The 17,486-nt window shown below is 36.8% G+C and overlaps 1 protein-coding gene across 2 annotated transcripts in view; it reads right to left on the bottom strand.

Annotated features, from left to right (window-relative positions):
• The window catches only part of SIK2 (salt inducible kinase 2), a 114,494-nt gene extending 97,326 nt beyond the window's left edge, over positions 1 to 17,168 (bottom strand). For both annotated transcript variants that reach the window (XR_002824996.1, XM_004382490.3), the window contains exons 1-2: positions 16,881 to 17,168; positions 3,714 to 3,830 (exon numbers count right to left, since the gene is read on the bottom strand). Coding sequence is in view for 1 of the 2 variants with exons in the window: in XM_004382490.3 (XP_004382547.1) it covers positions 3,714 to 3,830; positions 16,881 to 17,015 (252 nt within the window). In the remaining variant the exon portion in view is untranslated. The remainder of the gene's footprint in view (positions 1 to 3,713; positions 3,831 to 16,880) is intronic.
• Between the last annotated feature and the right edge of the window lie 318 nt (positions 17,169 to 17,486).

Below are 17,486 nucleotides of genomic sequence, written 5' to 3'. Positions count from 1 at the left end.
AAAGGATTGTAATTTCCAACAACATTTAATAAACAAAAAACCAAAAACCCATTGCTGTCGAGTCGATTCTGACTCACAGCAACCCTATAGGACGCAGTAGAACTGCTCCATAGGGTTTCCAAGGAGCGTCTGGTGGATTTGAACTGCCGACATTTTCGTTAGCAGCCGTAGCTTTAACCACTATGCCACCAGGATTTACCAACGTTTAATGGGGCTTCTAAATTAAAACTACTAATAAAAGAATTGAAGTTATGAACAATTCAGAAGCTGGCTAAATTCACAAGGCTGATAACATCCTTATGTTAACACTTTTGTGAACAATCTAAATCCCTGCTATTCTAAGTGTGGTAGATGAACTAGCAGCAGCCCCACCACCACTGCTCAGGAGTCCATTAGAAATGCAGAATCTCAATCTTGGCTCTCCCTCCCATTGATACAGTTCGTCCCAAAGGTCTCAGTGTGCTCTTAAATGTTAATAACTTCAGAAGTACAAATACTATGAAATTATAAAAACATCATTTGGAAGTTTAATTATTTAAACTTTTAATTTAAATTCTTCTACATTTACTTTGCTTTTTGCCTTTTGAACAGTAAATTTTTAATTTTTTAACTTTTTATGGTGATAGTTTCTGGATGACCCTTTCTCAGACCAGTGGATTTGCATAGGGGGACTACTTATTTGGACACTTTGACCACTTAATCTATTTCCATTAGATTCTTTCCTGTGGGGTCTTGTCAAAACTGTTATGTATGTATCAAAACCTCATTCTTAGGATGATCTTAAGGCTAGGATTACAAAACCTATTTCAGTCACTGAGCAGCAGTTGATAAAAGTTTTTAGAAAGTTCACAATCTACTAAAAAATATCTACCAGAGCTATGTGTAGCATAAGACAGTTGTTATGTTAAATTTTAACAACAAATTAATATTCAAAACATTTAAATAAAAAAAAGAAATGCAGAATCTCAGGCCCTAACCCAGCCCTGCTGAATCATAATTTACATTTTAACAAGATCCTCAGGTGATTTCTAGGCAAATTTAACTGAGAAGCACTAATATAGATAACAGGAGTTTTGAAGATTAACCTTCAACACCCCCTCACTGACTTTTATAGCTGTGTTATCATGGTAAACCCTGATTAAGAAAAGAATAACTGAGGAAAAGTGTTTAGTTTATCTGGCTTGTAACCTAGCTAATCTGGCACAATGTGATGTTCCTCCTGCAATACTTTAATATTGTTACAAAGTACCGTACAGGCAGTCCCCGGGGTACAAACACCCGATTTACAGGTAACTCATATTTCCCTTCAATGTTATGTAAATTTGCCTCACTTTGTAACTGTTGAATGAACCCCTACTTGGCAACAAACTCTTCATCACAATCACCGTCACTTGCTGCATGTGCAGGTTTTAAATCATTGAAAAGGCCTCGAGCCTTTTCTTGCACTAAACCAAACCCAAAACCCATTGCTGCCAAGTTGATTCTGACTCATAGCGGCCCCGTAGCACAGAGAAGAACTGCTCCATAGGGTTTCCAAGGCTGTAAATCTTTACGGAAGCAGACTGCCACATCTTTCTCACGCGGAGGCTGGTGGGCTTGAACCTCTGACCTTTTGGTTAGCAACCAAGTACTTTAACTACTGTGCCACCAGGGCTCCTTTCCTTGCACTAAAGGAAGGCTAAATAAGAACCATATACACCTGTTTGGACTTACCTACAGATTTCGACTTAAAGACACAGTTAGGAAAGCACCTCGTTCATAACCCGGGGACTGCCTGTAATTTTAAACCATTGTTTCTTCATAGCTCTATTGTTGTACGATTTTTTTAAATTATTTTTTTTCGGTTCAGAAAGAAAGTAAGTCATTGTCACAAATTTGATTTTTCAAACTATACTAAATACAGGTCAATTTAGAAAGGAAATAAATTTACACATTTAGGATGAGATTTTTAGACTGCTTCTCTATAATAGTCTATCTACCTTTTTACATATTAAAAAACCAGTCCTGTGGAGTTGATTTGACTCATGGTGACCCCGTGTCAGAGTAGAACTGTGCTCCACAAGGTTTTCAACAGCTAAGTTTTTGGAAGCAGATCGATCACCGGGCCTTTCTTCCGAAGCACCTCTAGCACATGCTAATTATGTAAAATTTCAACTGTTATCTACTGAAAGGCTAAAAACTAATTTTACTCTAAAATGTGAGTTTAGAATTACTCTTATCAGGCCAAAAAACTAAGAGCTACCCATAATATGGGCCTAAAAACAAGTCAAATAGTAAATCAACTTTAACTGATTATTTAGTTCAAATAAAGATAGAATTATCATGTGAATCATAGCAGTTTTATCCTTACTTTGGCTTATGGTTTATCAGAGACTTCCAAAGATATGATTCATTCTTGATAGTATCTTCTTTAGAAATTTAAAAATAAAATTAATAAATAAAAAAGCTTAAAGGCAGAAAGACTCTGACATAAATTTGACCCAGGAGGCCCTGTGTAATTCAGAACATTACAAAAGGTTTTGAGAGGCACACCACAGTCTTCCATTCTTAGCAGGTATATCATAAGCCTCCACATCTTTTTTTTTTCCCCACATCTTTTTAATTGCAAATTTCTATCAATAAAAAGTTGTTTAGCCAAATATATATGTGTGTATGCACGTATATATACATACACATATATGTATGTATAAATACACAGACATATACATGTGCCACTGTATAAATACACTATAAAAAGCACACAAAGATAAATTTTTAAAAATAAATACAATCAAAAGTTCTAATATTTTCTTCTTATACCCCAGGACATTTGTGCTAACCCCCTGGGGTGCACACAGTGATGTGCTAAAAAACTAGCTCTCTGAGAGGAAAAAAAAAAGGCCTTGATTTGTAGGCCGATTTCTGTGGTGTAAATGCTTCCACCATCGTTGATTTTGTGATGTTAATTGGCTTGCAAAGCTACTGAAAATTTAACAGCTGAGTCTCACACACCAATACAAGCAGAGTCCAGCACACCACTGGGTGCACATGTCCTACTTTGGAGATCAATTTCATAGGCTAGCACACTGTAACATTTCAGATTTTATAGTTTTCCAATGGAAAAATTCTACATATTAACAGAATTTTGTATCATATATATTATCATTTTTTAAGATAGATTACTCTTTAAAATTTTGAGAAAATCTTCCTTTCAAAAAACATGGCTTACACTTTAAATGGGTGATTTAATTTACATGAATTATATCTTAATGCTGATTAAAAAAAAAAATGGTTCATTTATTTTACCTGATAAAAAAACCCAAACAAAAATATAAGATTTGGTTCCAGGTTTTAAAAAGTTATTAGTACACTAACATTTTAGCCTTTATATTTCATAAAACATAAACAGAATTTTTTTTGAAATAAGCAAAACTGTCATAATGGTACCATCACCAAAATCCATCAGGTTTAAGCAGGGATCAAAAATTCACAAATGAAAACTTTTTAAATAAGTAACTTACAGTCTCAGAGACAACTTAAAATTAAGCTACTAATAGTTTTTGATTTCCTAATATTCTTATTTGAACATAGAAAAATGGATGTATTTAACTTAAATAAAAACACATAATTATCCTTCATTTATAGATAAAAACTAACATAAAAGAGAAACGTTTTGCTTCAAAATAGAGAATTGAGTGTGAAAAGCATGAAGAAGTGTAAGGCTAAAGCCATACCTGATAAAGTTTGATTATGTGAGGGTGGTCTAACATTTTCATTATTTGTACTTCTCGGTAGATTTTCTCAAGGTTCACTGCATCCAGCTGAGATTTATCTATTATTTTTATCGCCACCTGCATCCCAGAACACACACACAAAAAATACAATCAGTATACAACAGTTAATATTTACCAGTAATGAATCTTTTAAATAAATGAAATCTGAGATTTCACCTGTAAGCTCCTGTGACGATAAACAAACAAAAAAAAACAAAACAAACCCACTGCCCTTCAAGTCACTTCTGACTCACAGCGACCCACGATGTTCACTCACTCATTCATTCAACAAATATTTCTTAAACACCTACCGTGTATAAGGCTCTATGGTAGATTTTGTTTGGAAGTGTCTTTAATGTATTATGAAGAATACCTCTGCTAAGTTCTTTTAAAAAGACATATTTCTCTTTGAGTACAACTGTAATGCCTTTTACTCCATTTATAAACTGAAGATATAAACCTCAGTAGTCTCAACTAAAGTTATCATCCCACTGCAAAGTACCTATAAACAAATGATCAGCCATACAGAAGACAGCAAAGTCTTTTCTACTGTATTGAAATACTATTTTGCTAGAAAAGCGAGTGATAGGTTCCAAAGAATACAGACATATCTTTCTGGAAAAAAGCTGATTGTAAAGTATTAAAACTCATCTACGTGAAAAAATACCAACTGAATTAAATTTTGTTATAAAACACTGAAGTGCAAAACAAATGTTAGTAATTACACTAAGTTTTAACTCTCTTAAAAGATTTTGATTTCAGAAAATGTAGCCTCTTCCTTGTCATATCTATATAGGAACCCAAACCACTCCAAGGTTATTAACTTGAAGGAACTGCATTCGAAGGTGAATAATTAGGTAGTCAGAAATCAACACATTTTTTTCCCCACACAACTAAAAATAACTTTTTTATTTTTAATTAGTAGATATTTGGTTAGGAAAACAGACATTCTGATTTAAATAAAATTTTCAGACAGAGTAACTGGGAACCACTCAAAATTAATTATATTAAGTTCTGAACTGGGAACCACTCAAATTTAATTATAGTAAGTTCTGAAGAAACGCTTTCTAAAAAAGTACTTCACATTCTACCCATTTTAATAAATGAAGAAATCTTAGTAAAAAGACCAGACTTAATGGTCTGAGATTGGAGGGACCCGGAAGACATGGCCCCTGGACTCTGTTAGCCCAGAACTGAAACCATTCCCGAAGCCAACTCTTCAGACATAGATTAGACTGGACTATAAGACATAAAATGATACTTGCAAAGAGAGTGCTTCTTAGCTCAAGTAGATACATGAGACTAAATGCGCAGCTCCTGTCGGAGGCGAGATGAGAAGGCAAAAAGGGACAGGAACTAGTTGAATGGACATGGGAAATCCAGGGTGGAAAGGAGTGTGCTGCCACAGCATAGGGAGAGCAACTAGGGTCACAAAACAATGTGTGTATAAATTTTTGTATGAGAAACTAACTTGAACTGTAAACTTTCACTTAAAGCACAATAAAAAAAAAGAGAGAATTCTGAACATAATTTAGCCTAATGTTTTTGTTTCAGGATATATTTTAATAATATCAGTTATCCTATGTGGTATAACAGTTCGATGCTCCTAAAAGGTATCCAAGAAAATAAGACTCAACTTATCAATTCATTTAATTCCCTCAGTGTCTTGTTTATACAGTCGGGTGCTTCTTCTTCTTTACTTATGGTTGCTCTATCTTTTGTCATTATGTCCTAAAGCTCTACCGTAAAAGTTTATTTCTTACCTTTCTCTGTTTCTAGCTTGCTGTCTATGCTTGTTTCCTGGTTTGAATTAATTGTAATCCACAGAAGAACTCAAGCTTCCCAGGGGAAATCAGATAACTGTTATATAATGTGTAAAATTAGATTTATGTGCCTAAGAAGAAAGAGAATAGTTCCTCTCCTAGGCAGTAAAGTGCATCGGTTTTGTGATAACGATCTTCATTATGCTTGGTGGTGTTTTATTCATTTCCACATTCAAGATATTCTAAAAAGTAAAAGGTGCTAAACTTTGACTGCTAGATAAGCCAACTGACTGATACTGTACTTGCTATTAGGGGCATTACTGGACTGCCTCAAACCTAAAAAGATTAAAAGGGCTCCCCAATCCCCATTAAGAGTATAACAGAATACAATATTATGTTAGTTTGGGTAATTTTGGGTAAAAGCTGCCATATAAAAAAGTTAAGCATATACACGAATTTCCTTAACAATCCTTAGGAAGGTAACCATAAACATGCGTATTTTGAAGAAAATGTCTTGCCCTGTGATTTCTAGAGTGAGTCTAAATATCAGCCCCAAGAACTGGTGAGGAAGGAATCACGGTTTTCAAAATCTCAGTATGATTACCAGCATTAAGAACTATTTTTATTATATATAATAGTTTGAGTATCATATTCCATGTTAAAAGAAAAGGTTTGGGTAGTAAATGTGAATTAAAGCAAGGTATTACCAAGAGATATCTCCTTTTATACTCTTTTGGGACTTGGCCTGAAAACAATGAAAAATAAATAAACGAATTAAACTTTAATAATAATAATAAAAACTTGTAAACATCATTATTTAACTTTTCTCAATCTAGTCAACAACAAAAATTTTCAAATGACTAAATATTATAATTCTCTCTTCAATTTCATCTTGGGCCACAGTCTATACACATGGATCACAGACCTGTATGTTACCGTATTTTTTCGCAAATAACGCACACATTATACTTTTGCCAACCGAGCAACCTCTCTACCCCCGCTTTCCATAAGTGTGCTATGTTAATTTTTTTTACATGTTGCTTACTTCAACTGACACTAAGAAGACATAATTAAAGTATGAAATAAGCAGACCTAACATAACCTAATGGTTTCACTTAAGATGATCTGATAAGGTTTTCTCATTCAACGGTTGAGCAAATGCGCTATAATTGTCAACTTAAATTAATAGAAACAAACACACAGTTTGATTATTTATTTTCCAATTACTAGGGCACTACCAAACTCGATCCATGACTTCTTCGGCATGGCTTATTTCTTTATTATACAATTATAATCAAGAGTAACGTTTCTGGACTATCTTTATACACATAAGCAGAAGATTAAAGAAAATGAACAGAACAATAGGATTTACCCATAATATGGGAGGACTGGTGAACGAGGCTGAAATTCACTTCTGGAAATGTTACAAGACATGCGCAGTATACGCATGAGCGCACCATGTCAGAACTGTTTTAATTTCATCATTTCCACAGGTGCGCATGTTATTTACATGGGTGCGTTATTTGCGAAAACACAGTAATACCTTCCCTTTGTTTGTAGGGCTGCTATAAGAGGATTCTGCTTCTCTAAAGAAAAAGTAGAGCAGTATTAGCATGCTCCTTAAAACAGCTGAAGTAGTCAGACTGCTTTAACGAGTGGACCCTAAAATGTATAATTGTTCAAACACAGTAGTTTATTTGTTCTCATGTAGCAGAACCGGATGGGTGAAGAAGTTAGCCAGTGGTCCTTCTCCATGTAGCCATACTAGGTTCAAGGAGGCTTTGATATCTTTAACATGTGGCTCCATTACAGCCAGAGAGAAGAGGAAAGGAGTTAGAAGGAGCCCTCATGAGAGGCTTTAATAGGCTGTGTCTGTAAATGGCACATATTACTTCTGCTCACTCTACTAGTTAGAATTCTATCATGATCATGCCTAAATGCAAAGGAAGCCAAGAAACAGTCCCGCTGTAGGCCCAGGAAAAAGAAGGAACAGTGGATTTTTGATGATAAGCTAACAGTCTCTGCCATACTCCTCTAGGTAATTGCTTAATAATGGAGCTCTTTATCAAGTACGTCTAAGAAATATAATAAAGATGTTGGTAACTTTTACAAGTGCATGGTACTTTTTAATTAAAAAAAAGATACTTCAAAATATTTTATCTATTTCTCAACTCTGTGAAATAAACAGAATAAGCAGTATACCCATGAATTGATGAAAATGAGGTTCAAAGATGTTACATAATCTACAAAACTCTAGTGAATTAGGGGGGAGGAAAAAACCCAAGCCTTCTGACTCCAAGTTCAATCTTTTCACTATTTCAATGAATCTATTATTCACACATTTACTGAACACCTGTTGTGTGCCAGGAATTATGCCAGGGACACCATCATTCATTGAATTGTGTCTCCCAAAAATATGCGCATCAATCTGGCTAGGCCATGATTCCCAGTATTGTGTGATTGTCCACCGTTTTGTCATCTGATGTGCTTTTCCTATGTGTTGTAAATCCTATCACTATTATGGTAATGAGACAGATTAGGGGCAGTTATGTTGATGAGATCTATAAGATAAGATTGTCTTTTAAGACAATCTTTTGAGACATAAAAGAGAGAAGCAAGCATAGAGACAGCGGGACCTCATACTGCTAAGAAAGGAGCAGATCTCCTCCTTTGGACCCAGGGTTCCTGCGTGGAGAAGCTCCTAGTCCAGGGGAAGAATGATGAGAAAGATCTTCCTCCAGAGCCGAAAGAGAGAGAAAGCATTCCCCTGGAGCTAACGCCCTGGATTTGGACTTCTAGCCTACTAGACTGTGAGAAAATAAATTTCTCTTTGTTAAAGGCATCCACTTGTGCTATTTCTGTTACAGCAGCACTAGATGACTAAGACAGACACAGAAATGAATGAGATCTGATTCCTACCCTCAAGGAACTTCATGTTGTCATTGTGTGCCATCAAGTCAATTCTGACTCATAGCAACCTATATAACAGAGTAGAACTGCCCATGGGATTTCCTAGGCTGAAATCTTTACAGGAGCAGATCGTCAGGTCTTTTCTCCCACAGACCTGCTAGTGGGTTTGAACTGCCAACCTTTCAGTTAGCAGCCTAGTGCTTAACCACTGTGCCGCCGGTACTCCTAAAGGAACTTAATAGGTCTATGAGAACAAAACGAATACATTTTGGAAAACAAATTTTAATAACAACAAAAAACCCTGTATTTTGGAATTTTCCCAATTACGTACTGAAAGTCCCCAACTTACAAAAAGGTTGTGTTCCAATAATTCAGTTTTAAGGTAGCTATGAACTTAGATTTCTGGGAACCTACTCTCTGTATCCCTTCTACTTAATTCTCAATACGGTACCACGGAATAAAATGAACGTGGTCACGAGAAAGTCAAGCCAAGTCAAGAAAGCCAACAGAGCACTCTGTAAATTGAAGGATGCTTTTTTGTTGTTGTTCATCTAAATTATTATTTTACTTTCTAATTCCCAATTATATATGCGTTATCCCAAATAGAAAGCATATATAATATTTTATGTATTCTATAAACACATACTATTATTATATGTAATATATGAAATATACTTAATATATAAAATATTTATTTTCCAAATTCTCTTTAAAATGGTCATATTGTTTCATAAGATTTAAGCGTTAATTAAGAAGACTATACACTTCTGGGATCAAATTGACAACAGCAACTCAAAAGACCAGACAGGAACCTCAGGTGGCAGTGAGTTTATGTTAACGGGGTAGGAACAACTCAGAAAAGGAGGATGAGAATGGTTGCACAACTGAAGAATGCAATTAATGTTACTAAACCGTACATGTAGAAACTGTTGAATTGGTATACGTTACATATGTTTTGCTGTGTACATTCTCAACAACAAAATAAATTTTAGGGGAAAAAAAAAAGCCCATACGCAGAAAATGTTTCCAACAATGTTAAGTAAAAAAAAGAATACACACGAGTAACAACTATGTAAAATACATACTCACAAGGAGAGTTAGAAATTAAATGTAAAAGCAGAAATGAAAATAGTGTTGATAAAAGGAATTTTTTTAGTTTTTAAAATGTAATTTAATGTTAATATTATCCTGTCTGATAATTTTAGAAAAAAAAAATTTCACTTCTCAAAAATCCCATTTAAAGAATTAAAAATTTTTGTATGTGTGGAATTTAAAGAAACCACACGTACAAAAGTGGCTTTTGGGGATTTTATAAGGAAGTTACACAACAAGAGCTAGTCTTCTAATAACAAATCAGACGGGATTAACACACATTTGCTGCCTCTGATAATATTTGTTTCAGTGCTACTTTACTACTAGTATGTAAATTTTACACTGTCTGTCTGAAGTACCAAGTAGTATTATCTTGCCATACAATTAGATCTTTGAAATTAAAAAAATAAATGTATTTTTCAAGTTTATACATTAGAATGAGAACATATCATTTTATTAAAAATTGACTGAGTGGTCAATAAAGCAATGAAAGTCAGTAGTAAAAGTGACATGTAGTTCTCCAGTGACTTTCTCAGAATAAACAAATTAATTTTTTTCAACTTAAAAATTATCTTTTAAAATAAAACGATTTAAATAATAAAACAAATCCTCATCAAGACTTAATATGACTTTTACAAAGGTGGGTAGGACAAATTTCTAAATTAGGAAAACAGACTGGAGGAGAGGTAAATGTCACTATGCTTTTATATTCATAAAAATGGAACAAACTGAGAATGTTCAAGATCAAAAAAGGAGTAATTAAAAATAATCTCCTATCTTAAAATCAAATCAATAATAAAGACAACCCAATTTAAAAAACAGGCCTAATGACAAACAAGTAACTTACAAAAGACAAAAGGTTATAAAAAACTATGTAATCAAAGTAGTCAAAGAAACACAAATTAAAATAACAAAAAATATTATTTCCCCCTATCAAACCAGGAAATGTGCATTCTTCCTGGTGAAAACTAATGGGTACTCCTCTTCTGGAAAGCAATAGGGCATCTTGTACCAAAAGACTTAATAACATGCAAATTCTCTCACCATGAATTCCATGTCTACGAAATTAACCTGAAGAAATAATCAGATACAAGCATAAGGATATATGTACAGGAATACCCTATAAAGTGTTAAACTGGAAAGAGAGAGAAGTAACTTAAATGTTCAATAATTGGGAATTGATAAGGACAGGCATAGGCAAGAATACTATTTAACCATGCTTTAGACAGTTTTTAGAAAACATGGGGAAATGTTAATAACATATTAAGTAGAAAACAGAAATTATAAAACACCAGGTATATACAGATGACATAAATTTTATTACATACATAAAACAGACAAGTGACTAACTAGAGGGATATAAACCGTAATATTAACAGTGGTTATCTCTGTGTCTGGATGGTGAGATTAAGAATGTTTACTCTATTTCTGAGCTGCTTAAAAATGTCTACAATGAACATGCATAACTTTTGTAATGGGGGCATATAAATACTACGCTCATTTTAAAGAACTTAAAGTTTGGCATTGTTTCTCAGTTTAATTGATCTAGGATTCATCTCTTACTCCGCCTAAAGATTTTTTTAAAATGTTATTTAAAATGAACTTGTGATGATGTTTTCAATTATTTTAATTGTTTTTATTCTAATAATTCTCAAACTGGATATATGCGCTATTTCTCTTTGAAGGATGGGAAAGCATTTCCCACAAACAATCTGTATAAAGAAACTTTTACATAAATAATTTATTTCAAAAAGATAAATGTAGAAGGTAGGAGAGGTACGAGGTACACTAAAGGAAGGAGTATACCTTAATGAATTTTTGGAATCCATTTGGCTCCAAGGAAATGAATCTTCAATCAGCAATGAGCTATAAATTAAGTGCTATCATGTGAATCCAAAAAGAGAGTCCAATTTCAGTTATTTCCAAATAAATGTTTTCTTAATTGCCTGATGCTGAGATAAAGTTTTCCAGTAGATTTAAAATCAGAACGTATTAAAGTCTGTTGAAGTTTAAAATCTACAGAATATTAAAATTTATACAACTCTTATTTTGTATGTTTGCCCTCCCCATATCTGCAAAAAAAAAAAAAAGGGGGGGGGTGCGGTGGGGAGAGGTCAGAAAATTTTGAACAATATTTAACAGAATAATTGGCCAGACAGTACTTCTCTGTGGTGTCAAGAAACTAGAGAACAATTTCTAACAAGGCATGTATATATCATGACAAATATAATTTTTATTTTAATAAACAAATATCATTCATGGGCCTAGATATAATATTAGAGATTAACTTTTTAGGTAAAAAGTCAAGTTCTTCTGTTGCAGATAGTACAGCTGCTTTGTGAAATCTGAAATATTTCACAGCACAAGATTAATACCCAGACTACATAGAGGAGTCTTAAAATTTTAATGCAAAATATAAAATTCAAAGAAAGACAGGAAATGTATTAAAAGATAAATAAGTTATTTTTGTCAAGAAACACAGCAATCAGGATGGAATTACGCCCTTCTCTTGTTTCTACCCTTGCTATAAAAATGCAATTTTGATACTCTCAACTATTTTGGAAAGCTTTAAAAATTCTTACATTTTAAGGTAGTAGTTAAAGAATTATGACTAATTACAAAGGCTCTAAAATGTGCATAGAAAGCTTTTCAGTGAACAAAAGCAGTTTTTAGAATGTCCGTGATTGCAGTTTTGCATTCCAGGTTTTCTTAAGGATAAGAGAAGTTGCCTAACACCTACATGCCATTTTAATAAGGTAATTTTCAGAAACTCTGTTAAATATCTTTCAGATTCCAGGAAGCACAAATTTACATGCTCTTTAGTGAATCAGTACAAGAGGTATGGTGTTGAGTAAAACTCAGTAACCTGCCACAGAAAAGGTCTGAAAGTAATGAATGGTGGTTATCTCTGGGAGTTGATATTACAGGTGATTCATTTCTTCTTTTCCTCTATCTACACTTTCTAATTTTTCAATAATAAGCAAGATAGATTTGGCAATAAAAAATACATTATTCTTTAATGTAAAAAATAATACTTTCTTACTAAGTAATTTCCCTTCTAGGAATTTATCCCCAATCCCTCTACCCTCAAAATATTAAAAATGCAGATTCAGGGTTATATATACAAAACTGTTCACTTCAACACTATTTACTATAAGTGAAAACTGGATACTATTTAATATTCAATGGAATAATTAAGCAAAATAGGATTCAACCACAAAGTAAAATTCCATGCAGCAATTAAAAATGTTTTATAAAGTTATACATAACAAGCAAAATGTTTTGGCTATAATGATAAGCAGAAAAAAAGAATATAAGTTATATATGTGTACCAGGTAATCTCATCTATGGAAAAAAAGAGCATTAAAAAAAGACTAGAGAGAAATAGGTCTTAATGTTAATAATGGCTTATTCCCATTAGTGTAGGGATTATATATAAACTTTTTTGAGCACTATACTCTGGTACAGTGGTAAAGTGATCCACCAGTAGCTCCACGGGAGAAAGATTTGACATTCTGCTTCCGTAAAGATTCACAAACTTGGAAACCCTATGGGGTCACTATGAGTTGGAATCGACTCAAAGCAGTCGATTTTTTTTTTTTGTTTTGGTTTATTCTTCTTTACATTTGCTACAATAAGACCATATTTCTTTAATAATCAGAAAACAAAAAAATTAAGGACATAAGAGGCTTTTCTGGAATTTTACTTGAAAGACTAAAAAACAAAAAAACAGACAAACAAAAAACCCCCCAAAACTAGCTATACAATTAGCTAGAAGGAAAAACTTCTTTTCTGGTGTAGTTAATAAAAGACTACTCAAGGATACTCATGGAACAGCAAACTAACAACCACTACTGCCTAAAATAGTTTAACAGCCTTAATGCTGTTATTCTTTCCCATTATGCTAATTTTATAAAATTACCTTCTCTAATTCATAAACCACAAACCCATACTACAAAGCTTTTATTAACTATTACATTAGGAAGCTGGATTCCACCACCATCTGCCTTCCCTTTTGAGTGCAAAATTCATATAGAGATCTGACATAAGAATACTGCTTCAGATGATTAAGTAATTACATTTCTTAAACGGTGTTGGCTATTCGATAGGTTAGACCAATAAGAAGCTCTCTTTGTCTTACTTTTTTTTCTAAAAGGCAAACAGACTTGCATCTTCCAAGATCTGTAGAAAACACATCATATGGGGGGGGGGGATGATAATGATAGAGAACAGTAGATGGAGAAGAGCTAACTAGAAACAAAAAGGTCCAATTGTTTATCTATCATCTAGATGTTTAAACTAAGCCCTGAAATTTGCCTTGGGTTCAAACTTGGGAAAAAAGACCTCTAAATTTTAAAACACACAAATCTGTACTGATGTCAAAGCTTACCAAATTGAAGAAACTTTTATGAACATGATATTTTGCTGCTATTATTCTTTATACCATATTAATTGTTCTCACTGCAATTACTATAGTATACACCATAATGAGAACCTAAAGTAATTTAAAGTACAACTTTAAAGTATTCACTAGCCATCTTCTTTTTAGCATTTGAGGTAGCTGTTCTATTTACCAAAGACACACAAATATTTGTCCAGTGAATAAAGATAACAAATAATGCTTAAAAAACTCATTAATAACAAACGGTATGTATACTTTAAGAAACAATTGTATCTGTGCCCTTGCTAAACAATTCTTAATGTAAACTACCTATAAGAGTTCACAGAACAACTTTACAAAAGTTGGGATAAACAGGAACTATTCTGTTCAGTGATTACCTTGCCATTTCCCTCACCCCTTTCCACCTTATTGTTTGTTGCCATCAAGTCAGTTCTGACTCATGGCAACCAACCCCCCCATGTGTGTGCAAAGCATAACTGCTCCATAGAGTTTTCAAGGCTGTGACCTTTTGGAAGCAAACAGCCAAGTCTGTCGGGAGGGTGGGGGGTGGGTGGCGACGGTACACCAACCTTCCGGCTAGTAAACCCCCGCCAAAAAAACCGCTGCCGGCGAGTCCACTCCAACTCATAGCGATCCTAGTAATCCAGTGCTTAACCGTTTTTGCCGCCTAGGGACTTAATATATTGTCTCCAATCACACCAAATCACCACAAATACTCACACTCACTCATCTTAAAGTCACGTTTCTTTTTACATGTTAATTAATGGTACCTTCTTTTGAAAAGCAAAAGGGAGATGAGTTCTATAGACTAGAAATTTAGCTTTTAATAACACAATTTAACATCTGAGTGATCTTCCGTGATGTGACCTGTGTTTTGAATCACAAATGCATTAATCTCACTATATCTGATAGGCAAAAGATACTACTCCACAGTGCCCCCTAGCTCAGTAAGACTTATCAGTCTAAAAGGGACAGTTGGAATTGCTATGCTAGTCTCAAGAGTGTCAGCTCCACTCACCAAATCAGCCCGGTTGCCGTCAAGTCAATTCCAAATCAGCGAACCTAGACGACAGAGTAGAACTGCCCAACAGGGTTTCCAAGGGCGGCTGATGCATTCGAACTGCCGACCTTTTGGTTAGCAGCAGAACGCCACTAGGGCTCCAGCTCACTCAAGCAGCTACTAAATAGACAGTATCTGAATTTGACCTGATGAATAACAGCTGACCTAATTAAATCTTGTTACTAATACTGATAGGAGTTGATGAGCTCGGAATTCAACCACATAATTTAGTTCAAAAGCTCTAAAGAACCTCTTCATTGCACAATTTGATTATTTGACACTCACTGAGCAAGGTCTCATATAAAATTTAAGATGCCTTCTTTTCTACAGTTTAAGGGGAAATAATCAAAATCAACTCGACGGCAACCGGTTAGTACGGCATTACAGTATAGTTCTTTAGAGTAATGAAGCCAATTCCTTTTTTCATTTTTTAAAATGCTGAGGATCAGACTAAGCTACACAAAGATTTAGTAATTTCATTACCGCCACATTATAGACTCATTACAACCTAATCTAGATTGCTAACACTGGTAAATTTACTGAGAGGAAATTCTGTGACCTTAGTCCCGATGCTAAAAAACAAGACAAATTTACGATTAGCGGAAGAGGGCAAAAAGTGAAGATGATAAAATGACACATTCCCTTTCCTTTTGGAAACAAGCTCCTTCACATCAAGCGAAACTTCTAACAACAACAAAAGCTACAAAATTTACTCAACTTTTCAATGCCCTTCACCTTACATAAGACATTCTGAAAAAAGTCGTCTGGAAAGAGAACGTATATTAACTTTATTCCGCATTCAAGCTCCAATATATTTGTACTAAGGAAGGGGTGGGGGGACTGAATAGAGAAACGGATGAAACTCCAGTAGCAACTACAATAAAGCTGAGTAGAGTATGTCAAAAACACAAGGTTTCTAAAAGAATACCTTTGTTTCTACCTTTTCTCTAAGCTATTTAATTTGCACGTCTTAAAACAGAGACCCTGAGGAGAGCTGCTTGAGGCAGTGGAAGAAAGGGAGTGCGCTAGGTAAGCACAGAGACTTGTGAGAAAATATGTGCGGTGCATTAGAATGTGCAATGGAGGAGAGATGCTGGAGTCACCCTCAGGAAGCAGTTGAGGGGGTTAAGAGCAAAGAGGCAGAATCGTATGTGGTTTAAGGAACGTGTATTCATAGCCTTTAGCACACCTGATAAAGAGACAACTCTAGATAAGAAAGACCAACTCACCAATTGTGCAAATCTAGGTGACCATCTTAACCAGTTCTATTGTCTGGAGCATTAGATGGAAATGCTTCAGGCACGAGATCTAGTCAGTCTCACACCAAATCAGAGACACACTTGGGAAAACGAAGGGAGAGAAGATGCACAGTGACTGTCCCGGCATTCCCGGGCGCGGGGGTCCCTTCCTCGCTGGGCAGGGCAAGGACGCCGGGGTCCGCGGGGCCCGAGCGCAGGCGGTCCCCTCCTCGGGCTGCCGACGTCTCTCACCGCGCAGCCCAGGAGAGCGGAGACTTCCCCTCCCACCCCACCCCCAGCCGAAAGCAGGGAAGACGCGGAACTTGGGCTAGGGAGCGGAGGCCACAGACCCGGTCACGGCCCGGTGGGAGGCTCTGGGCGAGATTTCGTGTGGCCACCGGGGATGGCACGGGGGAAAGCAAAGCCCCGGGTGATCGGCTTTCCAACCAGACGACGCTCGAGTCCGGGAGACCGGGCCCCGATCCCTTCGGTGCTTCCCGACCCCCTGCAGCAACTGGGTCCTCGCAGTCCCGGGCCCGCTCGCCTCAGCTGGTGACCCGGCCTGCCGGGTCTCCCAGTCCCACCACAGCAACCGCCTCTTCAGTAAACAGCTCTGCTCCTGAACCCTCGCCTCGGACGCTCCCCCCTCTCCCCGGGCCGCACCTCCGTTTTGGTGATCCGGTGCCGCCCCAGCTTCACCACGGCGAAGTTGCCCTTGCCCAGCGTGCCCTCGATGTCGTAGAACCCCACCCGGACCGGCCCTCGCTGCAAGTGCCTCGGGCCATCCGCCATGACCATGCTGGGCCCCGCTGCTAGCACGGCGGACTGGAGCGCAGACGGGCGGCGGGCTGGAGGTCTCGGCTTCGGCGACAGCCGCTCCGCTCGCTCCGTGGCTCTTTCCCTCCCGCTCCGCAGGGCCCAGCCAGGCGCGCGCCGCCGCTGACGTGCACCGACGTCAGGGGGCCGGGGCAGGGAGGCGGGGGCGGGACCAGGCCTCAATTGGTCACCATGGCGACCGGAGCACCGCCGACGTCGGCAGCGGGAGGGGTGGGAAGGAGGGAGGCGAGCTGGGGAGGGGCTTGAGCCTGCCTGGCGCGTTCCTTCCGGGCTCCGCGCCCCCGCTCTCCCCACCGCCTCGCTCCTGCCAGGGGCGGGGTCATCGCCCAGCCCGCCCCGTTCCTCGGCCTCCTAGACGAAGGGCAAGAGCGAGCCCTGCAGGCGTTGTCGAGGGGTGCAGCGACCTGGATTCAGCTAAAAGTCAGCGTTCTC

This window comes from Trichechus manatus, unplaced genomic scaffold (assembly GCF_000243295.1).
Source record: "Trichechus manatus latirostris isolate Lorelei unplaced genomic scaffold, TriManLat1.0 scaffold00094, whole genome shotgun sequence".
NCBI classification, from domain to species: Eukaryota; Metazoa; Chordata; class Mammalia; order Sirenia; family Trichechidae; genus Trichechus; species Trichechus manatus.
This window is presented reverse-complemented; position numbering and strand designations above follow the sequence as displayed.